The 11,792-nt window shown below is 36.4% G+C and overlaps 1 protein-coding gene across 1 annotated transcript in view; it reads left to right on the forward strand.

Moving 5' to 3' along the window:
- SLC24A2 (solute carrier family 24 member 2) overlaps positions 1 to 11,792 on the forward strand; it is a 328,495-nt gene that overhangs the window by 240,591 nt on the left and 76,112 nt on the right. The window contains exons 7-8 of the mRNA XM_044660717.1: positions 7,112 to 7,210; positions 11,258 to 11,376. Coding sequence (XP_044516652.1) covers positions 7,112 to 7,210; positions 11,258 to 11,376 — 218 coding nt within the window. The remainder of the gene's footprint in view (positions 1 to 7,111; positions 7,211 to 11,257; positions 11,377 to 11,792) is intronic.

An 11,792-nucleotide genomic window follows, 5' to 3' on the forward strand; every position in this document is an offset into this window, starting at 1 on the left:
GTAAAGCACAGGGAAAAGTAAATTCTGGCGCATTCTTCTCTGAAAAGTGTATGATTAAGTGGAATTTGGCTTCCAGAATATAAGGGAACAAAAGAATAAAGTTCCTGAAGATCCGACTATTACTTACCTACTAATGCTTCACCTTGGCTCATTCCATCACTCTTAACAGTCTAAAGAGGAGAAAATCTCTTCCTGGGATTCATTCAGATAGCCATAAGTCACTCTAATGGTTCTAGGAAAACTGACAGGTCTGGTTGATTCAGTCACTCTCCTAGTATACTAATGATTGCTTTCAGCCAAGGGATAACAAAAACATGTTTGAAGGTAACTTCTATTAAAAGTTCTGTTAAGCAGGTTTTTAAGTTTTCACAAAGTTTGAGCAGTTGTAAACAATAGTTAGTTAGCTTTCGGCATATTTTGTCATATTATGTTTCATTTTCTGGTGCTAGATGACTATTTCATACTCCAGACCAAAAAAAAAAAAGGAAAACAGAAGCTTTCAGTGAGCTAGCTTGATTTCAATTCCTTGTAAAAATTAGAAAATATTAAAGAAATGATTATTGATTGTCTCAAAAAGGTAGCAGTAATTATAAGGTCCAGTATGGCTTCATCAAAACAGGTCAGACATCTATACTAAACATTTCTTTTTTTCTTTTTTGGAAGAATGATTAAACCGGTAGATTGGAAGATGCTATAAATAAGAAGATACCTAGATTTTAGCTAAGTATTTGATGTGATTCTTTAAAAAAAAAACCCATAGATAATTCTGAAGGACTTATAACAAAGAATGCTATTTCACCTCCGGAGAAAAAAAACTGTTGGGATCAGATGCAGATCAAAGCATATTATCTTTCATATGAATTTATTTACAGTTTTATTGGGGGGTTTGAGTTTCATATGAGTATTCTCTCACAATAATGACCAATATGGAAGTATTTTTTGCAAGATAATACATGTATAATCCAGATCAAATTATTTACTACCTCTGAGAGAGAGGAGGGAAGAGAGGGAGGGAGGGAGACAATATGGATTTTATAATTTCAGAAAACGTACGTGAAAATTGTTATTTCATGTAATTGGGGAAATAAAATATATTTGGATATTTTAATAATAAAGATGAAATCCTTACTTTCTGTCTTAGACTCAGTACTAAGTATCAGTTCCAAGGAAGAACAGTAGGGGACAAGCATTTAAGATTGAGTGATTTGCCAGGGATCACACAGCTAGGAAATATGAGGTGAAATTCAAACCCAGGTCCTCTTGACTTCAGGCTTGGTGCTCTATCTTGGTGTACTACCTACCTGCCTCCATTTGATGTGATTCTTAAGGAAAAGATATACTGTAAGCAACTGAACAAGTAGATAGCTTTAGAAGTGGTTGAGTGGCCAAAATCCAACGATCAATCATTTATAAAATAACTCTGAGTAGACATTAATAATTCCATGTAAACTTGAAAGTTTCCAGTGGAGTCTCCAAGGGGGCTGTGTTGGGCCTTGTTTCATTCAATATTTTTATCATTAAATTTCCCAGACTATTAAAAAAAAGGGGGGGATATGACATGGTATATATATTTGGGGGGGAACGTAACCATAAATTATTCAAACATTAAACTGTCAATCAAAATGAGAAATAGACAACAGAAATACCAATGCCAACTATAACAATTTTAATCCAGGTTTCTACAATGTAAGCTGATTGCCACAACAAGGAAACAGAAGGATCCAGAAAGCACCTTAGCAAACATCTGAATTACTTGCCAAACAGCAAGCAATGGTTGCCAAAAGCACCACCAGGTTAAATTATAAACCCATTTGTAAAAATCCAGTGGAGAATTATTGGCAATTATGAGTACTCTTGTCTCATAAAGCAGAAAAAGGCAATGGAGGATAAAATGAGTTTAAAGAAAGTTTGGCAAGATATTTCACTAAGCAAGTCATCCTGAGACATTCAAAATGGTATTCTACAAAGAAAATGGAAGAAAAAAGACCAAAAAAAAGGAGAAAATGTATTTTTTTTAAAAAATGACTTAAACTATTTTCTCCATCAATATGGTGGGTACTACCACACTTTTACCCTAACATCACAGTCACAGATGTGCTAATAGAGGTGGAAATAGCACTAAAGAGAATAAATAAAGATAAGGCAGCTAGAATGGGCAAAGTATTATAAAAAAGGAAATCCATATTGGAAGTGAAAATTCCATTTTGAGGAATCATGAGAATAATATGCAAGGAATCTGAAAGGGGAATGTATCAAAAACATAGGGCAGGGGAGAAATCTCAAGCTCTATTAAGCCTGAAAAAAGTAATGGAGAGATCAATTTTTAAAAAAAAACATATGCTTGTTCTTTGATCTATAAAAGTCATTATGAAAGTCATCTATCAGTGAATCAAGGACATCCTTTATGAAGGTGCTACAAGAAAACAATAAGACTTTTTCAAGAGATATTCAACAATGGACTTTTGGCTTTATCATTATACAATTGACTAAAAGATGTAAAGAATATAAGATCCTGTTGTGTATATTATTTGTTGATTGTGAAAAAGCATTTGTTCAATAGAACTCTTACAAGATATCTCTCTCATCCATAAATGAAGACTCTTCATCATAATGAAGACTATTAGAAGTTATAGCGATTGAATTAAACCTGTTAAATAGTCTTTGGATAATAAACATCAGGTGAGTCATCAAACAAGGAATTGTATACTCACCAAAGGTGTTTCTTTCAGCTTAATAATGTCCCTCTGGGAATATTGGAGAATCTACTTTTGAAAATCAATATGATTCCAACTAGTCTCTGATAAACTGATTATATTTTCTCTCTCCCTGATCTCATGGCAAGAAGTTTACCATTACTGCAATTAATGCATAATTATGTCATTCTGGAATCTGCTTCTGATTCTCTAAACTTCTTTCTCTATCATGACCCAACAGATCACCACTTCTGATTACCATCTTCTGATTACCATCTCTCTAGGAACCTCCATTTTAAGGAAAATTACCAGGACAGCCATTTATACCTTCATTCCTTTCTAGTCTATCTTTCATTCTACTCCTCCAATTCCACTCCTACTTTTCATGTTCCTTTTATATGCTGGCTTCCATCATTAAAATTTTAAATTCTTTTAGGGCAGATATTGCCTTTCTGTCTTATTGTATCTTTATTCCCAGCACTGTACCTGGCACATAGAAAGCATTTAATTTTTTTTATTAAGAAGCAGCTAGATGGCACAGTGGATAGAATGAAGAGCCTGGAGTCAGGAAGACCTAAGTTCAAATCCAGCCTCAGATACTTACTGTGTGACCTTGGGCAAGTCATTTAATGTATCTCAGCCTCAATTTCCTTATCTGTAAAATGAGGATAATAGTAGAACCTATTTCACAGGGTTGTTGTGAAGATAAATGAGATAACATACAAAGTGCTATACAAACTCTTAAAGTACTATATAAATGCTAGCTATTTTTATTATTATTTTACTTGGTTATACAGGATATAACATTGCAGTTAATTGTACTATTATAGTGGCAACCATCAAAGCCCTGACAAAACATATTTTTCTTTCTTATGGGGCCCAGTGTCTAATCAGAGTACTCATTTTACTACATAACAGGTTCAAAATCTTAGCCACCATCACATTTGCTGGATTTTCATCTCCTACAATATCCTCAGGCAGCTGGCATTATTAAACACTGAAATGGAATTTTAAAACAGTAGCTTGCTCATCATGTCACTTATTATCAGCATTGAGGGTCCCATCTCCCAGAACTTTTGAAAAATTAAGGATGCTATGCTAAAAAGGCTGAAGGCTCACAATTCCAGCAGTTTCTTGGATCCAGTTTCCAGAAAGACTCACTTGATAAAGATGGACGACTCTTAAATCTAATCCCAATTGATTCTCTCCAACTCTTTCCTATTCCATTTCCCACAAATCATGGAATTCCCATAAATCTGGGGTTCTGCCCCTCTCAGAAGGATCTATACAATCTGGGGAAATTATTTCTCTTATTTAACAGGTTTCCAGGAATCTCTTTCCTAGAGTCTGAGAGACCAAGGAATAAAAATTGTAGAAAGATGCTTTGCTTTTAAATGTTATGGGAAAAGGTGAAACTTTTTATACAAGTATGGGAAAAAATGCTGCATAAACTGTACTTTTTAGAAGAATATGTCATTTTATGTTTTACTTTTTATTTCTTATACTTAACTATTCCTCGAAAACTTCTTAGGCCAAACTACACCCTGTCATCATAATTGTTTTAAAATTGTTTTATTAACTGGAAAATGAGGGTATGCCTTTCAATTGGGGAATGGCTGAACAAATTGTGGTATATGCTGGTGATGGAATATTACTGTGCTCAAAGGAATAATAAACTGGAGGAATTCCATGTGAACTGGAAAGACCTCCAGGAATTGATGTAGAGTGAAAGGAGCAGAGCCAGAAGAATATTGTACACAGAGACAGATACACTGCAGTAAAATTGAATGTAATGGACTTCTGTACTACCAGCAATGCAATGACCCAGGACGATTTTGAGGGATTTATGGAAAAGAATGCTACCCACATTCAGAGGAAAAACTACAGGAGCGGAAACACAGAAGAAAAACAACTGCTTTAACACATGGGCTGATGGGGACATGATTGGGGATGTAAACTTGAAATGACCACACCAATGCAACTATCAATAATATGGAAACAAGTCTTAATCGATGACACATGTTAAAACTGGCTATGGGGGAGGGGGGGTTGAGGAGGTGAAGGGGAAAGTAAGAACATGAATCATGCAACCATGGAAAATTTTTCTAAAAAATAAAAATTTAAAAACATAAAAATAAAATTGTTTTATTAAAGAAAGTTACTCTGGAAAATTTTCTAGACTTTGCCACTAAAGGATTGAAAATGGCAGGAGCAGCAGCATCTCTTTTATATCAGTTGGACTGATTTCTGGTGAAATTGGAGGCCATTCCTGAAATCATCATTCTTTTGGCTTTCTTGCTGACTGAGGCAAAAAAGACTCAGTTATAAGGAATTGATCTTGGAGGTTTAAGCAGAATTCCCATTGAACTTAAGGGAACTTCTTTCTGATCTAGCCTTTCTGATTGTCTGGCCATGGTGAATGGAGAAGAAGAAAAGAGTAGTCTCTTATTTAAATTCAGCCAGGAAGTATCTCTTTTTAAAGTCTTGTTATAAGTAAAGGGCTTTTTGTTGTTATTTTCTCAATGTAATGGTCCTAGGAGGTCTCAATATATTCTAATCCTATGCTTGAATCACCAAGATAGATCTGGTCCAGAATAGAGAGGTGTGGCTTAGAAAACAATTCCTTTGAAAAATATCTGGGAGATGAGGGTGGGAGGTGTCTGAACAGCAAGCTTATATTAGTCAACACCATGATATGACAGTTAAGAAAATAGATGCTGAAGGTGGGAGGTCCTGAATTCAAACCTGATCTCTGGTACTTCTTGATGTGTGACCCTGGGAAAGTAACTTAACTCCAACTGCCTAGCCTTTACCTCTCTTTTCTTCATTCCCCTCCTCCAAATACTCCCTTCTCCATCAAGCCTTCTGGGATGGGGAGGTGAGGGTATATGCCAGTTATTGGGAATATACAAGCAAAAGCAAAGAAATAGTGAAAAGTGAGGTGAATGGTACATGGAGGAGAAGATAGGATAGATAGCAATGGAGAAAGGGAGAAAGAGTGGATCAGCATGAAACTGCCTGAGGCTTTGCGTAGAAGAATAAGGAGTTTGGTCATTTTTGTGTAGACAATAAAGAGTAGAAGAATGAAAAGATTAGATTTACCTTTTCTCAGAACTAACTGTTCACCATAGCTGGTCTGCATTTCCTTCCTTCTTCTGCCTTATAAAGTCTGGCTTTTCCTTTATTATGCATCTCAGGAAACATCTTCTACATAAAGCTTCTCCTGATCCTCCAACTGCTAGTGCCCTCTGTTCTAAACTACTACTGTTGTCCAGTCATTTCAGTTGTGTCTGACTCTTTGTGATCCCATGTGGGGTTTTCTTGACAAAGATACTGGACTGGTTTGCCATTTCTTTCTCCAGTTCATCTTACAGATGAGAAAACTGAGGCAAATAAGGTTAAGTGACTTGCCCTGAGTCACACATCTTGTAAGTGCCTGAGGTCAGAGTTGAACCCAGGAAGAGGAGTTACTGTAGGTCCAATGCTCTAATCCACTGCACCACCTAGAGCTACCTCAAATTACCTTGTAGTTAATTTTTTGGACAAAAATAAAAATCAAACAGTCCTAGGCTTTATTAGTTCTCTTTGTATATTTTTTGCTCAATATTTACACATTGACTGTGGCACAAACAAATAACAGGACCAATTCCATAATCCATGATCATACCTGTTTTTAAAACTGAATTTCCATTTGTATTTATCATTAGTTTATCACTGTTTCACATTCTTTGCTGGGCTAGAATGATTCCATTGCCTCTCTCATCAAATAGCATCTGCAAGTTCCTAGACATTAGTAGGCAGTCCTGCAATGAAGGGGTTTCAATCTTCTAAATCCTCTGAAAAAAACATATCCTCTTTTTTGGTTGGAAGCTTTGATGCTAGCTCCTGTTTCATTTAGAAACCGCAGACTGTCATTAAACTAATTTCTGTAGTCATGTTTGAAAGGAAAAGCCAAAGCAAAGAACCAGGATGCTTGACTTACCTTCACATACATTGCAATTGCCTAAGAATACAGTTCAATTCCAGGGAAGCGTTCTTCCTGTGATCCAGCTGTCTTCAATCAGGTCTATGGTAAGCCTCAGCCACAAAATTTAAAATAAGAATGAGGGGAGCAGTTACAAATTCTAGATACTTTAACTGATTTTGTAGTCAAGTCAAAAGATCCTAATAAAACCGGACTTCTTCTCTGTGGATCTAGTAGTCTAAGAAAGTTGGGTAAAGGAAGAAAGAATTATGGTTACATGCATACATTAACATTGCCTTCTACAAGGCCAGGAATGAACTCTCCCTGATGGACTAGACGTCAATGAAGCTGACTGTGTTTGAATGTCTGTTCCTTTGCAATGATCCCCTTCTTCTTTCTCATTCTCTCTCCCTCATACCCTCTTCTTCCCCACCTCCTTTCTCTCTTTCTTTAGGACGCTTCAGAGAAAAGGCTTCAATACTTCACAAAATTGCCAAGAAAAAGTGCCAGGTGGATGATAATGAAAGGCATAATGGGACTGCCAACCATGTGGGTGAGTACAAGAGAACACACTGCCTTGCATTTCTCAGGACTCCACTGAAATCTTGAACATTGCCCCCAATATGCACCATTGACTATAATGTCATAACTAAGTCTAGAGAAATAAGTTTCCTTCTGTCTTTGTATGAGCTTGGGGCAGAAAGGTCAGAATATGTCCAAAATGTCCTCCAGAGAATTCAGAGGATGGTCAAGAAATCCTGGTAGAAGTCTGAAATGGGATTTCAATTTCATTCAACAAGAATTTTCTCTGGCTGCACCTCCATGCCTGATATGTTCTCCCTCTTCATTTCCACCACCTGGCTCCCCTGGCTTGCTTGCTTGCTTGCTTTTTTATTCTTTTTTTTTTTTTGGTCCCAACTAAAATCCCATCTTCTATAGGAAGCCTTTACCAATCTTCTTTAATTCTTATACTTCCTGTCTTTAAATTATTACCCATTTGATGTCTATATAACTTGTTTCATAATTTAAAACTTATATTTTATTTGTAAATTTACTATATTTTCAAAAATTGTTTGCTTGTCTCCCCCATTAGACTATGAGCTCTTAGAGGGCAGAGTCTTTTGACTTTTTGTATCCCTAGTCCTTAACCCAGTGCCTGGAGCATAGTTAATGTTTAATAAATATTTAGCCCCTGCCTTCAAGGAGTGTCTGTTGAAGAGAAACAACATGTATAAAGATGGATCGATACAAAATATTTACAAAGTAAATATAAACTTATATGTGGGAGTACATTAGACTGAAGTTTCTAACCAGAGACTATAATATTTCAAGATAGTTTTCCTCCAATGGAGATTAATTAACAAAGTTGCCAGGGGGAGGGGGGAGGGAGGCCACACAGCTAGATGGCTCAATGGATTGAGAGCCAGACCTAGGAACAGGTGGTCCTTGAGGTTCAAATCTGGCCTCAGACACTTCCTAGCTGTGTGACCCTGGACAAGTCACTTAACTCCCATTACCTAGCCCTTACTCTTCTTCTACCTTAGAACTAACACATAGCATCAATTCTAAAATGGATGATAAGAATTTAAAAAAAAAAAAGAGGGGGCCCTTTCTGGAAGGCTTGATTAGGGTCCAGCACTTCAACAGATGCCATTGCCTAGAGCAAATTCATTGAGTAACAAAGTACCAGCTTACAACAATATGACACACTGTCCCTGCTCATCCCCACTCCTTTCTGATGAATTCAGCGATATCACCACACATCTATTTCAGGCTCCCTTAGCTGCGCATCGTGTGGTAACCAGATCATGACATCCCAGCATTTTATTTTAACTGGGAACGTAATGTTCCTATTCTTAAAACTGTATGGCTTATATAGCTCTCTAATTCTAAATTTAAACTAAATTTAACCTGATCTCTATTTGTTTTTATAAACTATCCTGTTACTTAGAAAACTAAAATTGTCTAGAAACAAAATGTGATACTGCTGCACTCTGGATACTGTATATTTATTAGGGGAGTTATAGTCTTAATGACTGTATTAGTTTCTCCTTCAGGTCAAATCTTTGTTCGCCCTCCAAGGATCAGTCTAGTGTTAATTGTTAAGTAAATGCCTATGTTGGCATATACCCATAGTCAAAACAGTTCAACCTTACTAAATTTCCCAGAGGGGAAAAAAAAGCTATTTCAATAAACTTGGCTTTTTCACTGTGTCACTGTCCACTAGGTTTTCACCTTCTATTGAAATCCACAAGTGCAGTGGCAGCATGGAAATAGGAAAGATGTATTTGACTAATGGTTAAAAGTTCTGGAGCATCTTTTTACCTCCTGGCATCATGCGGCGTTTACAAAACAAGACTGTTGGTGCATGGAGTTCAGTAGTACTGCTCCGTATGGAGCATTAACATAAATAAATTCAAGGTCACAGAATTGTCATACTTCAAAAATGGATTTTGCTCATTTCCAGGCAACCTGGAATGATTGTTCCCCTTGAGTCCTGGAGCAAATGTCAACGGCCATTAGGAAGCACCTTATGACCCACTGGATTCAAAGCAAATAACATATTTCCCATCCAAGGTGGGGTTTTCCATTCTCCTATAGGCTATATCTCTATATCGATTACGGAAAATCCCCCCTTTGCCTTGATTGGAATTAGAGTCATACTTAAGTGATATAAACAAACTAATTTCTCTACAAGGGACTGAGAAGAGCTTGTTTTCCTAAACCAGTTTTTGTCAGGCTTCAGAAAGTCATCAATATGTTTGCAATTTGCTCAGCATTTGTATTAATTATCATTTAGGCCTGAAATGTTCTTCCCCTTTTGGGAAAGAAATATCCAGAGGAAGGGTAGAAGAGGGTAATTTATGAATTAAGTGAAACTTCCGTTATAAACCATTCTTAAATGGCTCTTTGGTAAAATGCCAAAGATTTTACCTGAACTAGAAAAGGGTATAATTTGTAGATGGAGTAAATAAATACTTATCTTAATACATGTGAAATAAAGAATTTAACAGGCAAATCAGAATGCATCAAAAGTAGGACACTGCCCTAACAGGCTCTGAATAGCCAGGGCAATAAGAGTGCCCATTCAGAATATGGCAAAAGATAGAGGGTCCTGAAAAATAAACAGAAGGGATGAAATTCTAGAATTTAAAAGAAAACATTTTCACCTATTAGCTTTGACTCCTGCCAGTCCCTAGAAATCACCAACTAGCAAGTATAAATAAGCACCTACTATGTGCCAGAGATTGTGTTAAGCACTGGGGATATAGGTACAAAGAAGGGAGAAAAAATCCTTACTCACAATGAGTTCATAACCTGATGGAGGAGACAAAGATGTATAACATATAGTTATTTTAATATTTTGTAATAAATATAAATATGTACATAAAAAGTTAACTATAAGGTAGTTTGGAACAGAAGGCAATAGCAATCAGAGGATCAGGAGAAGATGGTACTGGAGATGCTTCATAAAGGAAAAGGGGAACTTTATGAAGCAGAAGAAAGAAATACAGACCAGGCATGGCAAGCAATCCATTCAGAGACAGACCAATCTTCCCAAAGCACAGATCTGATCTTGTCACTCCTCTGCTCAGAGTCCTTCTGCTCTTTATTGCCTACATGAAAATGGCTAAACTTTTCCATAACTCAAGGTCTTGGGCAGCTTCATACTGCCACCTTTCTCTTCCTTTCTATAGCATTTCCGTTGCAATCCACCTTTTCTTCTCTTCCATATACTGTATGCCTCATTTTTCACTATTTCTTTGTCTTTGCTTATATATTCTCAATAGTTGACATTTCTTCCCCACATCCATCTACTCCTTTAAATGTCACCTTCTCCATGAAGCCTTCTCTGATCCTTGCTTCATGGTCATCCTCAGTGGTATCCTTTGCTTGCACCTCTATTGAAAGAACCATATCCCATTTTGTATCATAGCTAGTTGTCGGCATTATATCTTCCAAAAGGGCAAGGACAGGATAATTTAATTTTGACCTTACAAAGCCTAGCAAATGTTCTGTGCATATTAGCTTTCATTGTAAGTAGGGATTGTTTGATTTTTTTTGTATTTATACTCATAATGCCTGGCCCATAATAGGCACTTAATGAAGAGCTGTTGAATAATCGATTAATAAATTATGAATTGGAGGAATTGTTCAAGAAAGTACAGTTATTCTTTCTACTTTCCAGGGGTTAAGGGTGCTCACAATCAGGAAAATCTGCAGAAAATGTTTTAGTTGTCCTTTTATGCCAGGCTGATTTTTTTTTATTTCTTTTATGGACTGTTTACATTTTTTAATTATGCATATTTGTGGTATTAAAAGATAAAATATGTCAACATTATACAATCTGATATATATATTTTATACATTTCTGAGTTTCTAAACTCTTTCTGTGGCTTCTGCAAAATTCCCAAAAAAATTCCCATTTAATTTCTTGTGGTAACTCACAATATATCAAAGCCATGATGGGAAAAGTCATGATAGGGAAGGGATGGATACCTGTAATTTTATTATGTGATCATTTACCCCATTTACTGATTCTTTGTTCTCTCTGTGTGTATGTGCTTGCATATGTTTCCATTTGTGAATGATGTCACAGAAAAAATAGAACTCCCAAACAGTACAAGTGTTGAAGTGGAAGTAACACCACGCAGTGAAGGTTTAGGACCTGTGCAAAATGGAAATCTCTCCCATGGGACTGAGTCAACAGAAATACAGGTATGGCTCTCTTTTTTCTACTATCCTTATTTTTTTTCCACTTTAAGTCATATTATGGAATTGAAGTCCATGGTAATGCCACCATTTACCCTACCTTGCCAATGCAATTATAACATTAATTTATTTTGTTATTCACTTATTTACAATCACATCCAATTCTTCATGATACCATTTAGGGTTTTCTTGGCAAAGATTCCAGAGTGGTTCATCATTTCCTTCTGCAATTCATTTTATATATGAGGAAACTGAGGCAAACAAGATTAAGTGACCTAGGGTCATCTGGGTGGCTCAGTGGATTGAGAGCCAGGCCTAAAGACAAAAAGTCCTAGGTTCAAATGGGGCCTCAGACATTTCCCAGTTGTATGACCCTGGGCAAGTCACTTAACTCCAATGCCTTGCTCTTACTGGTCTTCTGT

The sequence above is a fragment of the Gracilinanus agilis genome, chromosome 1 (genome assembly GCF_016433145.1).
Source record: "Gracilinanus agilis isolate LMUSP501 chromosome 1, AgileGrace, whole genome shotgun sequence".
NCBI classification, from domain to species: Eukaryota; Metazoa; Chordata; class Mammalia; order Didelphimorphia; family Didelphidae; genus Gracilinanus; species Gracilinanus agilis.